The sequence below is a fragment of the Callithrix jacchus genome, chromosome 4 (assembly GCF_049354715.1).
Source record: "Callithrix jacchus isolate 240 chromosome 4, calJac240_pri, whole genome shotgun sequence".
Taxonomy (NCBI): domain Eukaryota; kingdom Metazoa; phylum Chordata; class Mammalia; order Primates; family Cebidae; genus Callithrix; species Callithrix jacchus.
In genome coordinates, this window is record NC_133505.1 from 43,228,560 (window position 1) to 43,248,347 (window position 19,788).

At 40.6% G+C, this 19,788-nt stretch overlaps 1 protein-coding gene across 9 annotated transcripts in view; it reads left to right on the plus strand.

Moving 5' to 3' along the window:
• The window catches only part of ANKS1A (ankyrin repeat and sterile alpha motif domain containing 1A), a 196,522-nt gene that overhangs the window by 94,365 nt on the left and 82,369 nt on the right, over positions 1-19,788 (plus strand). For all 9 annotated transcript variants that reach the window (XM_078369010.1, XM_035295368.3, XM_035295371.3 and 6 more), the window contains 5 exons: positions 81-182; positions 287-388; positions 2,009-2,205; positions 6,040-6,132; positions 11,065-11,185. In XM_078369010.1, coding sequence (XP_078225136.1) covers positions 81-182; positions 287-388; positions 2,009-2,205; positions 6,040-6,132; positions 11,065-11,185 — 615 coding nt within the window. The remainder of the gene's footprint in view (positions 1-80; positions 183-286; positions 389-2,008; positions 2,206-6,039; positions 6,133-11,064; positions 11,186-19,788) is intronic.

Here is a 19,788-nt window from a genome sequence, read left to right on the forward strand (position 1 = left end):
TAGATGTCCTAAAATTTGACCTTTTTGGAGGCTGGCTTGAAAATGCTCACTCCCCTGGTCCACCTGGTGTGCCTTTCTAGGAATTGACGTCAACATAAAAGATAACCATGGACTGACTGCCCTAGACACTGTTCGGGAACTGCCTTCTCAAAAGAGCCAGCAGATAGCAGCATTAATTGAAGGTATCATTCTCTCTCCCTGTCTGGGTGACCAGGGGACACATGATTAAACCAAGCATTTGTATTTGGTGCAGCTTTTTTTTTTTTTTTTTAATCTTTCCATGTAGATCATATGACTGGAAGAAGAAGTACAAAAGAAGTAGATAAAACCCCCCCACCCCAGCCACCTCTCATCTCTAGTATGGACTCCATTTCGCAGAAGTCTCAGGGTAAGGTAACTCTCCCCTATCAGTAAAGGGGTGTTCAGCTTGGAAAGAGTTGAACATTTGTAGACAGAATGGAAAAATCTTTAATAATTTTGGGGGGTTGTGAATACTTAATACGTTTATATTCAATTCATTTTGTGCTAACTACTATATGAAGTTTTATTGGACATAGTTTATGCATTTGACTGTGGGCCTCTTCTATTTTATTTTAGCCACCACTTTTCCAGTTGGCTCTGTGAGATCTATTCTGGGATGTGTAATTGCGAGGATCATCTCAAGATGAATTCAAATCTCAGTGAAACGTTCTTTTTCTAACACACAATGTAGTGCCTTGTGCATAGTTGACCAATAATAAATATTTAATGAGTATCATCTGGTTGGTGGTGGACACATGGCAAATTTGATATCATTTGGCCAACAAATGTGGTCTGGATGGGAGTTTGGGGAGCCCAGCCTGTCTATCAGTAGTCAGGATCCACCTTTTCAGATGTATATAGCAGCCTTCTGGGTCCTTGATATGATGAATACAAAGATAGAATAAAGACTGACACCTTTCCCCAAATATAGATCACAATAAAGAAGGCTAGAAAAAGCTAAACACGAAAAAGGGAAAGGGATTTCCCAGAGGAGTGCAGAGAGATAAGGGCTAAAGGGTACCCAGCTCTCTACTGTGGAGTCCTTGTCTCCCTCCCACATGCACTTTTTTTCTTGACCTGATAATCTGCTAGTAATGGGATTAGTAGTTCACTAACCTCTTTAAGGATTTTACATTTGTAGTTTCGATTTTTTTTTTTTTTTTTTTTTTTTTGACAGTCTTGCACTGTCGCCCAGGCTGGAGTGCAATGGCATGATCTTGGCTCACGGCAGCCTCCGCCTCCTGGGTTCATGTGACTCTCCTGCCTCAGCCTCCCAAGTAGCGGAGATTACAGGTGCACACCACCACACTGGCTGATATTTTGTATTTTTAGTAGAGATGGAGTTTCACCATGTTGACCAGACTGGTCTCAAACTCCTGACCTCATGATCTGCCCGCCTCAGCCTCCCAAAGTGCTGGAATTACAGGTGTGAGCCACCACACCTGACCTATAGTTTTGATTATTTACAGGCAACCCAGAGTTGCCTGGCCTCTTAACAGTTGGTAACTTTGCAGAGTCATACATTTGGATTGCAGGTGTTCTAAGGCTGATCGTTGTCTAACGGGCCAGGTGAACAAACACCTGCACAGACCTCCAGCTGAGAAAGCCTTTGCCATCCTCTATTTTGTTTGAGCATGTGGAGGCTCTTATTAAGGAATATAAGGGGTAACTAAGTTTTTTCAGTTACACCTTGCCATATTTTATGGGTTAAGTTTATGTTATTATGGTATTTTGGGACTTTATAAAGTTCCTATAGATGTCAATGGTTTTTCATACTGAATTAGAGAAAAATCTGCTTGGATCTCAGAGTATGAAGAACAGCTGAAACTGTATGTATTCTTGTCCATGGAACAAAGTAATCCTTTTCTTGCTCTGGGTTAGTGTTTGTGACCACAGGTGACTAAAGAGGCTTTGGGTTGCTGCGGTGGTTGGAACCTGAGATTCTGCTCCCTTTTAGTGACTCTCTTGCCCTCCAACCTCCTCTCAGGTGACGTGGAGAAAGCAGTGACTGAACTGATTATCGATTTTGACGCAAATGCTGAAGAAGAGGGTCCCTATGAAGCTCTGTACAATGCTGTCTCCTGCCATTCGTTGGACAGCATGGCCAGTGGGCGATCATCTGACCGAGACTCCGTGAACAAGGAGGCTGAGGCAACAGGAGTGAAACCTGCTGGAGTGAGGCCTGTATGTGGCCCGGGGCCTACACCTCCTGGGGGCTGTGCTGGCTGGCTGGCCCATGAGGTGCTAGGGCACGGGGAAGGGAAGTGTGATCCCTGGTGCCAGCTCATGTTTCTGAGGCCTGGAGCCTACTTGTTCTGCTTTTCTTCATGGGGCTCTGCTGGGTCTTTCTTGCTGAGTGTGCTAAAACCATACATACCACACTGAGGTTGAGTTTCTCTTTTTCCAATTTCACTATAACTAGCTCGCATCTTTACATGACTTCATTGGCCTTAGAGCAAATTAAAGCATTTTGTTTCTATTTAGTCTTAGTGTTGCTTCTGTCTTTGGAATCTTTGCTATATGTTTTCTATTTTCTCTCTGAAAAGCAGAAACATACACTGAAAGAAGCTCACTGAAATGAGTTCCTGTCTGTCCTCAGTACATGCTCACCATTCACTTGCCCTCAAAGGATTCTCCATTTAGATTGGGGCAGGTTCTGAATTCAACAGGGTTGTAGCAGGGCTTAACATTATATTTATTACTATGTGGCATTCCTATTTTATCTAATTATAATGCCTCCTGCCATTAGGATAACAGTGGCCGGGCATGGTGGCTACACGTGTAATCCCAGCACTTTGGGAGGCTGAGGCGGACAGATCACAAGGTCAGGAGTTCAAGACCAGCCTGGCCAATATGATGAAACCCCATCTCTACTAAAAATACAAAAAAAAAAAAAAAATTAGCCGAGTGTGGTGGCAGACACCTGTAGTCCCAGCTACTTGGGAGGCTGAGGCAGGAGAATCACTTGAACCTGGGAAATGGAGGTTGCTGTGAGCTGATATTGCACCAGTGTACTCCAGCCTGGGCAACAGAGTAAGACTCTGTCTCAAAAAAAGGTAATAGAGTGAGAACAAGTCTGAATTTTTCCTTCTGAAGGTCCACCTTCCCATTTTCTGTTTCTTTCTCTAGTACAGATGCTCCTTGACTTATGATGGGATGATATCCTGATAAAGCCATTGTAAGTTGAAAATCTCATTAAGTCAAAAACACAGGTAATACACCTAACCTACCAAACACCATAGCTTAGCCCAGCCTACGTTAAATGTGCTCAGAATACTTACATGAGCCTACAATTGGGCACAATCATCTAACACATAGGCTGTTTTATAATCAAGTACTGAATAGCTCATGTAATTTATTGAATACTGCACTGAAAGTGAAAAACAGAATGGTTGTGTGAGTACCGGAAGTACAGATTCTACTGAATGCTTATTGCTTTCTCACAATAAGGTTGAAACATTGTACCATCACAGGCCGGACAGTCTTTACCTGCTTTTACTTCTAGTCTTGTGCATTGTTCTCAAGACAGCTTACTCCTGGCATCTCCCCTATGGTTATGCTGGGAGTGTAGGCCTGAATCGCTGGTTCCACTGACCCTCATTAGGTTTTGAGCATTGCCCATTAGCTAAACTGGCCATTGCTGTAACAAGATTCTTGTGCTAACCTCACCTAGAGACATATTTTCAGGCCTATGTTATTTCTCCTGTTGGAGGGGCTAGCCTTTCCCTTTTGGTCTAAATCTGGCTTGTGACCATATGTTGATGATCCTTTGGCTGCCAGGTAACTCTTGTTTTTGTAGGTGTGCCATGGGAATGGCTTTATGATTCTTATAGTATTCTTTTTTGTTCGGCTCCTTACTCTGCCCTGCTCTGCCCCGAAACAGCAGTTTAGTGTGGATCTTGAAAAGGCCCGCAGTCTAGTGGTAGTCCTCCAGAGTTGATGTTATCAAGGACTGTGACAAAACTTGTGAGTGGTGAAAGCAAGTGCATGTGCCGAGCACCACCAATATAGCGCTTCTATAGACAGCTAGTTTTTTCACTTCTTTTGCTTTTACACACAACCGAATTAAGCAAATCCAGCTTTGGAGGAAGGTGGTGCTTTAATTGGTACTTACAGGTGGTGCCCATTAGGGGGCGCTGGAGCCTTTCAAGAAGCAGCTCAGGGTTACTGAAAAAAGCTGAGCCTGAGTTCCTCTGATTGATTTACACTGGTCTCTTTGTTCCCTCCTGTTCTCTTCTGTGTTCCTGAGCAGAAACGGGTGGATGCTTTAACAATTTTACTTGTGTATGTTGCGGCTGTGCTGTCTTCCTGGCCCTTGATAATTAACTATGGCAAAGGGCCTGTTTACATCTTGGTAAACACAATGGATGGTGTGTGTAAATTATTGCTGTTATTTCTAGGCCCTGCTCCAAAGTTTTCACCTTAGAACTAAAGAGATTCACAGGTATTTCTCTTTCCTTCCAGTGTCCCTGGTGGTTGCTTCTTCTGCAGAAGGCTTCCATATTGTTCTTTCTAGGCTTTTTTTTGGCCTTAGGAAGGCTTTAGGATGAGTTCTTTTTGTTGTTGTGTTTCCTTTTTTTTTCCCCCTCAGCTACTTGATGTCCCAAGGTTGATGTTCCCTTCCTTAAAAGGTGGCACTGGGACCAGATTCCTGCACTTCTGGAGCAAAGAAGGGTGGGGAAAGTGGGACTTGGTGGGAAATCGGATATAAATAGCTTTGTTGGGCTTGAACATACAAACTTGTTATGAAGTTGTTGCCATTGGGCAACCATCTGGTTCGAGGGTCAGTGGGAATGACTGACTTATCAAGACAGAACACTGAGCAGTGAAGCCTGATTTAAGAGAAAGATTATGGTTGCCAGCATGCTAATGCTGGTAGCTCCTGAGGCATGAGAAGCATCTTTCCATGTAGATTTTGCTTGGGCTCTTGTGTAAGTCAGCATTCTCTGCTCTGGCTTTCTGAAAGACTCCTGTTTTAACGATGTAGTGAACAAACCTACAAGCCAGGGAATGAGCCTGCAGGACAGCTCTTGTTTTGGGGGCCCCACTCCCTTTAGTAGGAACACTGATTCTCAAGCATGACCAGGGCTTTGGAATATAAGCAGCGCTAATGGCCCTGCAGGTCCAATGGCAAATATCTCTTCAGCATTCAGTTTTCATTCATCAGGATCATCCTGTGTATTCCTGAAATTGTTTACCCATGGTCTAACTTATCCTGTGTCACCTCCCCAGTGACTTTCTTATTCTAGAGCAGGGGTTGGCAAACTACAGCCCGCAAGTGTGTGTTTTTGTAAACAAAGTTTTATTGGAGCACAGCCACACTCGTTCATTTACATATCATCTGTGGCTACTTTTGCTTTATAATGGCAGAGTTGACTGCAAAGCCTAAAATATTCGCTATATGGCCCTTAAAGGAAAACCTTCTTTTCCTTTTAAAAATGGGTTTAGATGAAATAGAGTTTTATATAATACTAACTATTGAAGGAGGCAACCGAGGATAAGAGAATAGTTTCAGCATTTTGCTAATAAATGGGAATAGACCAGTATCAGGGTGTTGAAGTTTCAACAGGAATTAATGTTTCTGTCCTTGATTACTTTCCTCATTACTTCCTCAGTAACCTGGATGCGTTAGAATGAATTTCACAGGTTGATTTCTTTTGATCCAGTGCCACTGATTTTCCAAAGGTAAAGTTTCATGTATCAGTATTATGAAGGACATTTTCTAACAAGGCAGTTACGTGTTTTCAGTACTGGCATTTCTCACTGTGGTCTAGGTATGAAAGAGGTGTTTGTGATCTCTGCTACAGACATCAAAAACTGTGGAGTATGCTAATTGAATTGTGCATGTGTGCACAGAGTTCTCCATCTGTTCAGAGACTGAACCTTGACTTTAGTCTCTCAAGGGAGTTCCGTACATTATTCTTTTTCATTTCCAAGGGCTAAGATGAGGGCAAACCAAAAAATCAGATGTTTGAAAAAAGAGATCGCAAAATATTTATTTTTTTTTCTCTTTTGCAGAGGGAACGTCCACCGCCTCCAGCAAAGCCACCACCTGATGAAGAAGAAGAAGACCGCGTAGATAAGAAGTATTTTCCCTTGACAACTTCTGAGGTAGAGAGTTGTGGGTTTATTCCCATCGCTGAAATTTGAGTTTGTTGAAAAGTGCATCGATGTGTGCTTTAAAAGACTTTGCTTTCTCATCAGCTCTTCGAATTATAAATTTGTATTACGTGTACCAGTAATCTGGAATAAGACCTTTCAAACTCACAAAGAATTTTAATGTAGCTCTCACAGGCAGGCCCATTATTGATCTGCCATACCACACGGAAAGTAAAGTGTACATTTTCTCCTGGCTCCAATAGCTGAACAATCTCATTTCTTGCTGTTAAGCCTCTTGTCTTTTGATACAAGATGTAGAGCTTCCCTTTAATCACTGTTCCCTAGACTGTGCCTGATTAGCAAGCTTTAGTGCTTCTGCCCCAAACATCTTATTCCTGGTTTTTGTATTTTTTCCTGTTCATTTCACATGAAGACTACACCAGGACAAACATGAATTGAGTCATGAAAACTCAATTAGAAAAGACACAGGAATTATGTGGGACGGCAGGGGCTGGAAGATCAAAGAAGTTTATTTGAAAAGAATAGTCTACCCTTTTGAAAAGGAAATGCTATCATGAGGCAAATAACTCAGTCACTTAGAAGTGTGAAAAAATTATGTTTTCTTTAATCTTTCATCTTCAAAATGCTCTGCTAACACTTCCTGCCATTGGGAGAATATATTTATGGAATATTTATTGAAAATATTATATAATTTTAGTAGTCATTTTGTAGCTTATTCGATGCCCTATTCTGTAATTTAAAAATCGGTTAATATAAAACAGTTAATTACTCTCATCACTTTGTCCCTAGAAGTCAGAGTTAATTATTTTTTACAGTATTGCCATGGACCATGAAGGTTCTTTTATTCAGTATAAACATGGAACCAGGATGACTTTAGTTTAACAAAATGTATAAATACAAGGAAGCCCTTTTAAAGATGTAAAAGTCGGTGTTGGAGATAGGGGAAGATTTCTATGCTAGGTCCAAATTCTGTGGTTAATTCTTTCCTTTAATTACAAAATTCTTACAATGTCTCATCTAAGGGTCTCTAGATTTGCAGCCTTTTATTATCACCTCTGGATAATAATACATTTCTAGTAGATCCAAGTGCATGCAATAAATCCTTCCATATATATTTTTTTGAGACAGTGTTTTGCTCTTGTCGCCCGGGCTGGAGTGCAATGGCATGATCTTGGCTCACCGCAACCTCCGCTTCCCGGGTTCAAGCTATTCTCCTGCCTCAGCCTCCCTGCCTCAGGCATGGGCCACAACACCCAGCTAATTTTTGTATTTTTAGTAGAGACAGGGTTTCTCCATGTTGGTCAGGCTGGTCTCGAACTCCTAACCTCAGGGGGATCCACCCGCCTCGGCATCCCAAAGTGCTAGGATTACAGGCGTGAGCCACTGTGCCCAGCTCTTCTGTATTTTTATATAAAGAGAAGTTTGCCTCATAACCCCCGACTTTTATTTTTTTAACAAGGAAAAGGCTAAGAATAAGGAGCATATTCATTTGGGGCTGGGTTTATGTAAATGCCTTCTGCCCCTCCTTAACAAAGACTTGAGTTTAAATTCATAATGCTTGGTCAAGGCTCTTGAAGGAACACTGGATTATACTCAGAACTTTCTATTCTCCCAAGACTTTCTAAAGCATACAGTGTGGCAATAACACAGTGTCAAGAAGTGGTGGCTGGGAGAGAGAAGGGGGAGAGCTCCATATTACTCTCCTAGATGGTGGGAGAGTTTGAGGTGTATTTTCTAGAACTTGCTTCTGAATAGCCTGGAATTCTGGATCAGTTGGGCCAGCATAGTCAGTATTTAGAAGATGGCGAAACACCGAATTTGCTAATGCTAATTCTCTGGTGATTATAGGTACATGATATAGAGGTGATACAGCCTGCATATGATCCAGGTAGATTTTGTTCATATGCTGTAGTGTGAATGGTTAAGTCTTCTTCAAAGTGTATATATTTTGGACTCTGTGGCCTTTCACCATCTTTTCTTTTACTGTTAAACCTTTAATGACGTAGACCCTATCATATCTCAAGAGACACTGACTTCATCAAACGTAGGCTTTAGTCTTTGGCACGCCATTTGCCCCAGTATTTGTATTCCTATTCCTAAGCCTGGTCATTGTCAGATGACTCACAGAAGCCTTTAGGGGAAGCCAGAGTATACTTAGCTCTAGGAGTGCTTATCAGGTTGATGACCTGAACATGCAGCTGGCTTAAAAACATTAGACACATACACCCATGCACACGCACATGCTGTGTAGATGTTTTTCCCCCTCAGAAGGGGCTCCACCTGCATCAGGACTGACTAGTCTTTTCTGTGCTCAGAAGTGCTAAATATTCATGGAAGTTGCAGCTGCTGGAGTATATCTTCTCAGAAGGCTCCCACACTCCAACTGGTGGTGACTGCTTGTAGCTTTTCTGTGCAGCAGAAATGTTACTTTCCACATAACAGAAAATATATATGTATGTATACATATTTCAGCTTTGATTTATTGCCAGACCTTGGAGGAAAGTGGGGAAAAAAGCTTAAGGAGTAATTTAGTAAAGAGCAGAATCCTTTCTGTTGAAAATCAGTTATTGCTCTATTGACTATGACACAGAACTGCTAGAGTGGGAGCTATGAAGGCTCAAAGAAAAGCGGTTTATTGCTTTATTGTGAGATTTTTAATCCCATAGCTGGTAGGAGCCAGCACCAAGAAGAAAAGATCGCTCTACTTGTCGTCTGGGTATGAGCAATTGGATGGAGAAAAAAATGAAAGCCAGAAGAAAATGAGGCCAATATGGTCCAGAATCAGGGGAATTGACTTTTATGGCCATGGCTCTGTTGTGAGCTTTCTGTGTTACCTTGGACAAGTCCCTGGACCTTTCTGGGAACCAGGCTTGTTATCGACAAATGAAAGAGCCAGAACCAGGTGCTCTCTAGCTGTTGTTGTGATGGTTAGGATCCCTTCCAGCTCTGGCATTTGATGGTTCTCTGCTTCCATTTGTCCTGCACTAGAAGTAGGCACAGAGTGAATACAGGTCCAGTGGGCCTTATTTTCCACATGGAAGTCATCAGCCCTCTCCTGCACAAGAAGAAAGGATATTGTAGGCTGGGCATCCAGGCTGTCAATCACCTGCCTCTGAGGAAGCATGCCCGAGGCTATATGGAGCTTTTCCTGTGTTCAGAGCACTCACTGAATCAGATTTCCAGGGCTCTGTGTAAGTCTTAGCTGTAGGTGTGTAAACCTGCAGAACACAAATTCCTGTCTGTAATGCCTGTGGTATTAAGTTGACAAAAGGAGAACTGCTTAATGGTCCCTCTTTGTTCCCTTAATTGTGTTCCTATGGAAGAGGCAGGGAATAAGTAATATGAGCAAGTGGCTCATTGTAATGAAATAGCTTTTAGCTTCCAGGTAGCTTGCTGTAAGTGGAGGTTCCTGCTGTGCTTAGCAGAATTTTGGAAGAAGACTTACTTAAAGTGGCAGCCTTGTTAACAAACAGGAGCTACAGTTTCCCATTTAGTCTGAGGCTGCTAGAGTCCTTGTTGTCTCTTTAGGCCCATAACACAATGAGCTATGACTTGAGAAGCAAAAACCCAAATCTGATGCATTTCCAGTGAGCTGAGGGACATGTCAGTATGGAAGGAAGTTTCTGTGTGTGCCAAGGAATCACATTTATAGGATAGCATTATTTGTTAGATGGAATTGGGAATTCCCCCACTCCCACTCCCTTGTTCGTAATACATTACTTGTCCTAGCCAGACTGGTCAAGGAGAGATCTTGAGCCGTGGTTTGGTGTTCTAATAAGTAAGAATTGTCTTAATACTAGCTTATTCTTATTTTTCTTCTTATTTTGCCTGTGAAACACAGAGGATTCTTAGGACAGCTGGGTTAGAATTATCCTCCAAAGCAGGGATTTCCATTCTCTCTCCAAGAGTGGCTATAGCACTAATTGTGGTGTTTCTGGCTTGGTTCAAGGAAAAGCGTGGTGACTCTGGTACCAAGACTAGCTGTGGCCATCAGGCCCTCACCTGGCCAAAGCCTTACAGTTGCCAGGTCTAGCAGCCAGCTCTGGTTCCATTATTTCATCAGAGACACTTGACTGCCTGGATTAGGAATTTCTCAGTAGACAGCTGCTTTTCCCCCACCACTGAAATTCAAACTTTGTAGCCACTTGACTCTTCAGAGCAGAGATTGGTAGAAGTCATTTAAATTTGTATTATCATAAAGGTTATAGGAATCCAGTTTTGGGGATATTCTTCCTTATAACCCTCAAGACCTCTGAAGAAAGGCTCTTAAAAATAGAGATGGACTTACAGACAAATTTGTTTCTAGTAAATGTCCAGTGTTGAGGATCAGTTGGAAGTCATTTTGGTTTCCTCTTGAGGAGGTGGGAAGAATTCCAATCTTTGGATAGTGTATGTGCATATTAGAAAAGAAACATGGAGAAAGATGCCCATCTTCACGATGGAGCATGGCTAAGAGCTGCTTGGCAAGTATTATCCTCAGAAAAGGGTTCATGCAGAACACTGTAGGTAGGCATGGGAGACACAAGGAAGGAAGGATCTTAGATTTTAGTTAGCATTTTTAGAAGACTAAAATTAAAGAAAGGGGAGTTTTTTTGTTTTTTTTCCTTAGAGACAGGATCTTGTTCTGTCATCCAGACTGGAGTTCAGTGGCACAATCCTGGCTCACTGCAGCCTCAAACTTCTGGGCTCAAGTGATCCTCAGAGAGGGGTGTATTCTAATCAGAAGGCATTCGGATTAGAGGTACAGGTATATATCCAGAAATGCAGTTGTGATTCTGTGTGACACTTGAATTATTCACCTTCTCTTTTCCACCCTTCTTCCTCTTAGGTGAAAAAAGAGCCAATAATCTCGAATTTGTTTAACACTGCCTGTCTTGGTATTAGCCACTTGTACAAGATACACTGGATGTTTCTCTCTCTTAGGTTCTGTCCATGAGACCTAGGATTCAGGGGGGTGCAGCCCGTGAAGAAGACGAACACCCTTATGAACTGTTGTTAACAGCAGAGACGAAGAAGGTGGTATCGGTAGATGGAAAAACAAAAGGTACGTTCCCCACAGCTCCTGGCAGATCCCCCTCCAAAGGGATTTTTAAAGTTTGTGATCCTGAGTGGAAGGGAAAGATGTTGTAGCTTTGATATTCCTTGGGTTGTGGCAGTTGAGTTTCACAATGTTCTGGAATGGGGGGTATGTTATGGCTTTTCATTTCCAATACCTGACCTACATGCTCTGGGTTGGAGTTGGCTGCCACCTTCAGCATGCAAAGCAAGGAAAAGGTTGGGTCAGACTAGGTGCTAACTGTGGGAGGAAAGACCACGAGCACCATGGCAGAGATTGATCTGGGGTCTCAAATCGTAAACCCTCAAGTTAATGCTGTGGAAAAACAAGCTCAACAAGTTGGTCCCTTTGGGTTCTGGCTGACGGCACAGACTCTGCTTTTGAGTCCTGACCTCAGAGTGAGACACTCCTAGGAAGGGGCCCGTGATTGGCTGCCACCCTGTAACTAGAGTGCTCTGTCGCCTTGGCCTACTTTCATTGCCTCTGCAAAATTCAGTTTCCTCTGTAAGGGAGTGAGTGCTGCAGTACTGAGATCCAGCCCGTCTGTGTAAGTGCGGTCACGACAGAGGTGAGTGTGCACCGCTGGAGAATTTGTGTTAACCCCTGTTCTAAAGATGAACAAGAAGGGGCAGTGCAGTTCCCACTGCAGTTTGAAGGAACTCTTAAGACCTTTCCCAGCCCTCTACTGCTTGCAGGTATTAGGGCCTTCATCAGGTATGCATGCCTTCTTTCAACCCTAAGACATGCCATGATTCAGGTAAGAACAGAGGATGAGATGGTCTCCTTCGAAATGCCCTTTCTTTGCTAGATCTGTCAGTAAGTAGAGGGTAGCAAAGAGAATGTGTGCCTATGCGTATGACATTGTAGACTTTATTTTTAATGGTCCTGTTTAAAAGGTTTTCTCTTGCATGCAGGCATTGTGGTCATTTTTATAGTAGTTTTTTTGTTTTGTATCTTATAGTTTCCATTTGGAACTTTTTTTAAAAGTTATAATTTAGATACAGTAAAATTTATCCTTGTTTGTGTATAGTTCTGTGAATTTTGACAAACATAGTTTTATAACTGCCATCACAATAGAAATATAGAACAGATTCACCCCCAAAATTTTCCCATATTCCTTTGTGGTCAACGCCTCTTCCTTCCCTTATTTCTGACAACCACTGCTCTGATGTCTGTCCCTGTTCCAGATTGTCATATAAATGGAATCATAGAATGTAGCCTTTTGAGTCTGGCCACTTTCACTTAGCTAACACACTAGAAATTCATCCATGTAGTTGCATGTATCAATAATTTGTTCCTTTTCATTGCTGTTTACCCATTGTATGGATATACCTCAGTTTATCCCTTCCCTAGCTAAGGGATATTTGGGTCATTTACAGTTTTTGGCAATTATAAATAAAATCACTTTAAACATTTACTTACAGGTTTTTGTGTGAACAGAAGTTTTCATTTCACTTAGATATGTACCTATGAATGGGATTGCTGAGTATCCCAGCAATATATGCTTAACTTTACATTAAATATATAATATGTTTAACTTTATAAGAACCTGCCAAACTATTTTCCAGAGTGATTTTATGATTTTTGCATTCCCATCAGAAGTATATGAGAGTGATATACATCTACTTGCTATACATAGCATCCCTAGCATTCTTATAAACATGCAGTGTTCGTTTTTTATGGATTTAATTTGCATTTTACTAATATCTAACTATGTTGAGCATCAATCAGTGTAATTAGTCACCATCCTTAATATCTAATTAAATGTCTTTTCAAATCTTCTGCTCATTAAAAAAAATTAGATTGTTTTCTTATTATTGAGTTGTAAATTCATTATATATTTTTGATACACATTCTTCATTAGATATGTGATTTTCTCGTAATCTGTGACTTGTCTTTTTGTTTCCTTAACAGTGTCTTTTGAAGAGTAGTGATTCTTAATTTTGATAAAGTTCAGTTTATCCTTCTTAAAAAAAATGCATAAGGTCACCAATCTTTTCTGTTTACTTGCTAGAAATTTTATAGCTTTAGGTCTTACATTTAGGTCTGTGATCAATTATGAGTTAATTTTTATATATGGTGTGAGGTATGGATCAAGTTTAATTCTCTTACAAATGTATATCCAAGACCTTCCTTTCTATATTGAATTGTTTTTGCAACTTTGTTACTTTTTTCAGATTGTTTTAGATATTCTAATTCCATCATCTTTCCCATTTAGAATCAGCTTATTGATTTCTTCCTCATCCCCCACCCGGTCCTTAGTCAGTATGTACAGCTTATTGATTTCTATGAAAAATCCTGCTGGAGTTTTGATTGGGATTATATTGAATCTATATTGATTCTGAAGAATTCATAACTGTATTGAGTCTTCCAATCATACTGGTAGATTTTCTTTTTTTTTTTTTTTTTTTTTTTGAGGCAGAGTCTTGCTCTGTCACCCAGGCTGGAGTGCAGTGGCAGGATCTTGGCTCACTGCAACCTCCACCTACCAGGTTCAAGTGATTCTCCTGCCTCAGTCTCCCATGTAGCTGGGATTACAGGTGTCCACCACCACATGTGACTAATTTTTTATTTTTAGTAGAGTTGGGGTTTCACCACGATGGCCAGGCTGATCTCAAACTCCTGACCTCAGGTGATCTGCCTGCCTCAACCTCCCAAAGTGCTGGGATTACAGGCATGAGCCACTGCACCTGGCCATATTGGTAGATTTTTAACTAAAACATTTAGAATAGGTGAAGTAGAACACCAATGTCCTCTCTAGTCATTTGATAATAAATTATACTTTTTAAAAAATTAACCCTTAAAAAACAAGCAATTAATTTAATGCTGTGTTTCAAAATGGTTCTTAGTGAAAGGATCATTTTTAGCATCATGGAGGAGGGAGATTCCAATTCTTTCTTTCTTTCAAAGGTTTCATCAGGAACCACTGCAAGATAATTGTCTCAACCTTTAGAAGAAAGAAAAATGGAAAGTCAGACTAACTTCGTAAGTGAGGCTGGTGTCCTTGGCTACCAAGCGTGTTTGACAGGGATTTTGTATCCCCACATCAAGAGATTGTCAGGTTAAGGAGGGATCTGCCAAGGAGGACTTTTGTCTACACATCTGGTCCTCCTATGCTTTGGTTTCTTCCGACTCTGCAATATTGGGATAAGTGTTGAGAGTGGGTGGTATAGAAGCAGTTTTAATTGAACCACAGGCTGTGGGATGTGCCTGCCTCAAAGCTTGCTGCTTAAATCGCTCAAAGGGCTTTCAGACCAAATAGCTGAGACATTGAATATGAAATTGGGCTCTGCTAGTTTCTCAGAAGCCTTGCCTCTTCTGGCAGCCTGGCAGGAAAAGCTAGTCTAGAAGGAATGCCTGTTAAGGTTGGTATAAGTGAGGCACATGAGCAGACATGCTGTAGGTTAGTATTACTGAATCTTTACTGCATTTCCTTTAATGTCATTGTCTTATGCAGCTTTTATGAGTTAATTGATCAATTTTCAAAAGGCCATGTTAATGAGACTACCAGAGCTTTTAATCCTCCTTAGTATAGTTAAAGACACTGCAATGTGTTAGGGGTGGGATGGGAAATTTTTTTTAATTACATTTTTTGGCTGGGTGTGGTGGCTCACATCTGTAATCCCAGCACTTTTGGAGGCCAAGTCGGGCGGATCACTTGAGCCCAGGAGTTTGAGACCAGCTAGGACAAAATAGCAATACCCCCATCTCTAAAATAAAATTTTTAAAAATTACTTTTTTATATTATCTTAGTATATGCTTACTGAGAGAAAAAAAAAAAACCATTTCAAGCTGTACAGAAATGATTATAGATAAAACGCTTAGGTTCTTCTCACCTCCCTGTTACCCACAGTTGCTAGAGGTGACCATCATTTGAAAGTGTGGTAGGCCAGGCTCAGTGGCTCACGCCTGTAATCTTAGTACTTTGGGAGGCCAAGGCAGGAGGCTCGCTTGAAGCCAGGAGTTCAAGACCAGCCTGGCAACACAGTGAGACCCCATCTCTGCAAAAAAAAAAAAAAAAAAAAAAATTTAAGTAACTAGCTTTTAATAGCAAAATAATACTGTCCTAACCTAACCACAGAGTTAAAAAAGAAAGGAAGTATGGTATATTGATTCAGGCGATTTGTTATCTTTATACAAAAGTGACTATGTAAAATTCTTTGTTTGTATTTAAGCTACATGGAATTATATTTTACAAACTTTTTGTGAACTTGCATTTTATATTTGCCTTATCTATAGAACATGATACAATTTTATCTTGATTCTTAAAATCTAGCTAAATATCCCATAACTCATTTTTTCCTTCTCCAGTTCATGGGTGTTGAAGTTTTCTCCAAGATTTCTGTTATAAATTATGCGTCTTTGAACATTCTGTACACGTGTTCGTAAATACTTATAAAAGTATGTCTCTAAAAAAGATTGGTAGAAAGTAGAATTAGCAGGTCAGAGTGTATGTGCATGTCTAGATCTAATTGGTGGAGCTAAATTGCCCTCCCCTAATACTGAAGAGAAGTATGCTCTTCCCTATACCCTCACCAAAATCAGTCTTTAATGTTTTTCACCAGGATAAGCAGAAAAACGTGTTATCTGTTATTGAAATTGAGCAACTTACCTTATTGATTAGTGTTATATGTTTAGTCTCTGAGTTGCCTATTTTTTTTTTCTATTTTTCTACATAGAAAGTAGTGTTAGTGGAAACACTTTGTGTAAATACCTGTTATATTTGGCCAAAGTAGTACTCAGAGGAGAGTTTATATTAAATTCATTTGTTAAACAAGAAAGATTAAAATTTAACCAAAAGAAAGTAACAAAGAGTAACTAATAAGAGATCATTAGGGAATTCTTGAGATAAAAGCAGATAGTATATTTCACATACTTTATGTTATATATGTTACACCTTAGTGAAAGAAAGAAAGGCAGAAGTAATGAAGTAAAGGAACCAAAAAGATAATGAAAATGAATTTGTATTTTTTTTTTAAACTTTCTGGCAATTTTGACCAAGAAAGAGAAAAAAACCACTATATGTGAGGATGCTATAAAGAATATTCTTGGCCGGGTGTGGTGGCTCATGCCTGTAATCCCAGCGCTTTGGGAGCCCACAGTGGGTGGATCACTTGAGGTCAGGAGTTCGAGACCACCTTGGCCAATGTTGTGAAACCCCTCCTCTACTAAAAATACAAAAATTAGCCAGACGTGATAGCACACACCTCTAATCCCAGCTACTGAAGAGGCTGAGGCTGAGAATTGCTTGAACCCAGAAGGAGCCTCTTTTTTGAGAGTCTGTCTCAAAAAAAATAAAAGAATATTCTTAATTGTACATTTTAAAATAACTAAGAGTGTAATTGGATTGTTTGTAACACAACAGATAATTGCTTGAGAGGATGGACACCCTGCTCTCTGTGATGTAATTATTCCTCATTTTATGCTTATATGAAAACATCTCATGTACCCTACTATGTACCCACACAAAAATTAAAAATTAAAAAAAATTTAAAAATAAAAACTTCAAAAAAGATTATAGCCAGACACAGTGGCTCATGACTGTAATCCCAACTCTTCAGGATGCAGAGATGGGAGGATAGCTTGAGCCCAGGAGTTTGAGACCTGCCTGGGCAAGAGTGAGACCCCATTCTCCACGAAAAAAGGAAAGAAAAAAGACAAAAAAATATATATATATATATATATATATAACCTCAAGAGATTTAAAAAATTAATAATAAGATGATTTAATATTTTATGTGGTTAATCAGAGTTGGAGCCATTCCCTGGGAGCATTTAAAATTGTTCTGAGAGAGTTTTGGTCCGTCGCAATGACTGGTTAAGGTGGGGCTGCTACTGGCATTTCATGCCTGGAGGCCAGGAATGCTAAGCATCCTGTACTTTGCAGGACAGTCCTTCACAGTGAAGAATTTTCCTACCCAGAAATGCCATTTGTACCTATAGAAATGACAAAAACTGACAAAAGTGGAAAGACTTAATAGATCTATGAAGCAGAAAGCCCATCCTCTAAAAGGACACTAGACTCGTGATTTTATGGTAGTTTTATTTAACTGGCTGTTCCTGTTAAATTATTTCAAATGTAGAAAAAGTCTTCGGAAATCATCACACAGGGCAAGCATGTCCCAGAGCAGTGATTCCTGTTTTGTATAGCATAGTCATTTATTTCTCTTTCATATTTGACTCTTTGCTTGCTGAATGTTCTGGACATATTACCACTCAGAGAAATAGTGGACAACTTTCCAGGTTTGATAGCAAATGGGAAAGTAGCCAAGAGATCTAAAAGCCATCTTGTTCTCCGTGGTGCTTTTTTGTAGTATCCGCTAATAGTGCTTGGGTCCAGGTGAAGTGGTACTTAACAGAGGACAGTGATGAATGATTATCTAAGACAGTGATACATGTGGACTCTTCGGCATGCAGCTGCACTTCAGAGGTTTTTGAGATTAAGTCAGTATTTCTGAGAGCTAAGCATTTGAGTCTGTGCACAGTTTGTGCATGAGTATGAAGACCTTAATCCTTCCAAATGGGAGGAGACAGTTTTTAGCTTCTCCCTCTTCTCCTACATCAGAGTACCAATTCCTTAGCCTGGGGAATTCTAGAGTGTAAATCTTGGCTTTTCCCTTTGCCAGTTTTGTATTGTTTTATCAGGTGTGCTTCCATCTGTAGTCTCACTTTTACTGTTGGTTTAATGAGATTTCAGGAAGAAGAAAAAATAGGTACCTGTATTCAATCTTTGGTCTTTACCGAGAAGTCCAGGCTAGATTTTCAAGGTAAATGCCCAGGAGTATGTTTGGATGCTTTTTCCAAAGGGAAAACATATAAACGAGACAATTTAACAATTAAGCCTTATCTTCAGCAGCTTCCTCTTCTCTTGCCTTCTTTTTTAAAAAATAGACAGGGGTCTCGCTCCATTGCTAGACTGGAGTGCAGTGGTGTAGTCATAGCTCCCTGTAGCCTCAGGCTCCTGGGCTCAAGCAATTCTCCCTCCTGCCTTAGCATCCTGAAGAGCAAGGACTAAAGGCATGTGCCACCACACCTAGCTAAAAAATTTTTTTAGAGACAGGGTCTCACTGTGTTGTCCAGGCTGGTCTTGAACTCCTGGCCTCAAGCAATCCCACCTCAACCTCCCATGTAGCTGGGATCGCAGGCACAAGCCACTGCACCAGACTTTTCTCACCTTCTTGCATTAGAGGAATTCCTACACAAAGTCCTGCTGTGTAACTGTCTTCCTCTTTTTAATTTATATTTCTGAGTTGGAATAGTTCACTCTTCTTTCCATTGTAGAACAAGTCCAAGCCTTATGAAATGTGCTTCTGAATTTTCCTCCACCAAATAAATGTATTGACAGCCTTTATATAGATGTATATTATGCATTTATATACATGAGACATATGTAAAATAACTGAAAGATGAGAGATTATGTTAAATTTATATAAAAGTAATTTTGGTGTCCAAAAGAGGGATAAATTATGTCAGGGTAAGAGATCATGGCTTTATTAAAGAAATCACACTTGAGCTGAACCCCTAGGTAGAATTATACCTGATAGCAGAAGCAAGGAAGGAGAGAGCATTCCAGACAGGAAGAGAGGCACAGATAACAGTGAGAGGATGGGAGAGGATGTAGAGAATGTGTTTGGAGAATGGTAAGAGTAATCCAGTTTGGCTGGAACAAAGGAAACTTGTCATAGAGCATTGGCTCTCTAGTGTCACTGTTTATTCCCAAGACAATGCAGTGCTGTTGAGGCTTTTTGAATTGGGTGACAGGATAGGAGCCACACTTCTCAAATATATAATTGTGGACTCTTAGATTGCTTAGACTGGGAGAGACTGAGGCGGGAATGCCCTGAAGTCTAAGAGACTTCATGGAGTCTCTTGAAGGTATCAGAGCCCAGACTAGAGGGAGAGGAGGAAGTTATAGGAAGGGAGGTATGAATGGGAGAAGTATAGAAGAAGCAGAATTAACAGGACCATGCAACAAAATGTGTAGGAATCAGGAGAGGAATTTGAGGATGATTCTGAGGTTTGAGCTTGGTTAATTGAGAAAACAATGTACAACTAACAGAAATAAGAATTGAGGGAAGGGGCATGTTTGAAGGAAGATGTGAAGTCCAGTTTTGAGTGTGTTAAGTTTGAGGTGTTTTAGGTACCAGAGAACATCTAAGTAAAAATACTTCATAAACACTTGGAAATGGGAGTCTGATAAAAGATGTTAAGATTAGAAATACAGATTTATGAATCATCCAAGTTGAGGTGATTCTTAACATAAAAGAGAATCCAGGTCAGGCACTGTGGCTCACGCCTGTAATCCCAGCACTTTGGGAGGCTGAAGTAGGTGGACTGCTTGAGGCTAAGCTTATAAGACCAGCCTGGCCAACATAGTGAAACCCTGTCTCTTCTAAAAATACAAAAATTTGCTGGGTTTGGTGGCACATGCCTATAATCCCAGCTACTCAGGAGACTGAGGTATGAGAAGCACTTGAACCTTGGAAGCAGAGGTCACAGTGAACCAAGATCACGCCACTGCACTCCAGCATGGGTGACAGAGCAAGACTCTATCTCAAAAAAAAAAGAAGAGAGAGTGAAGAGGTCAAAAA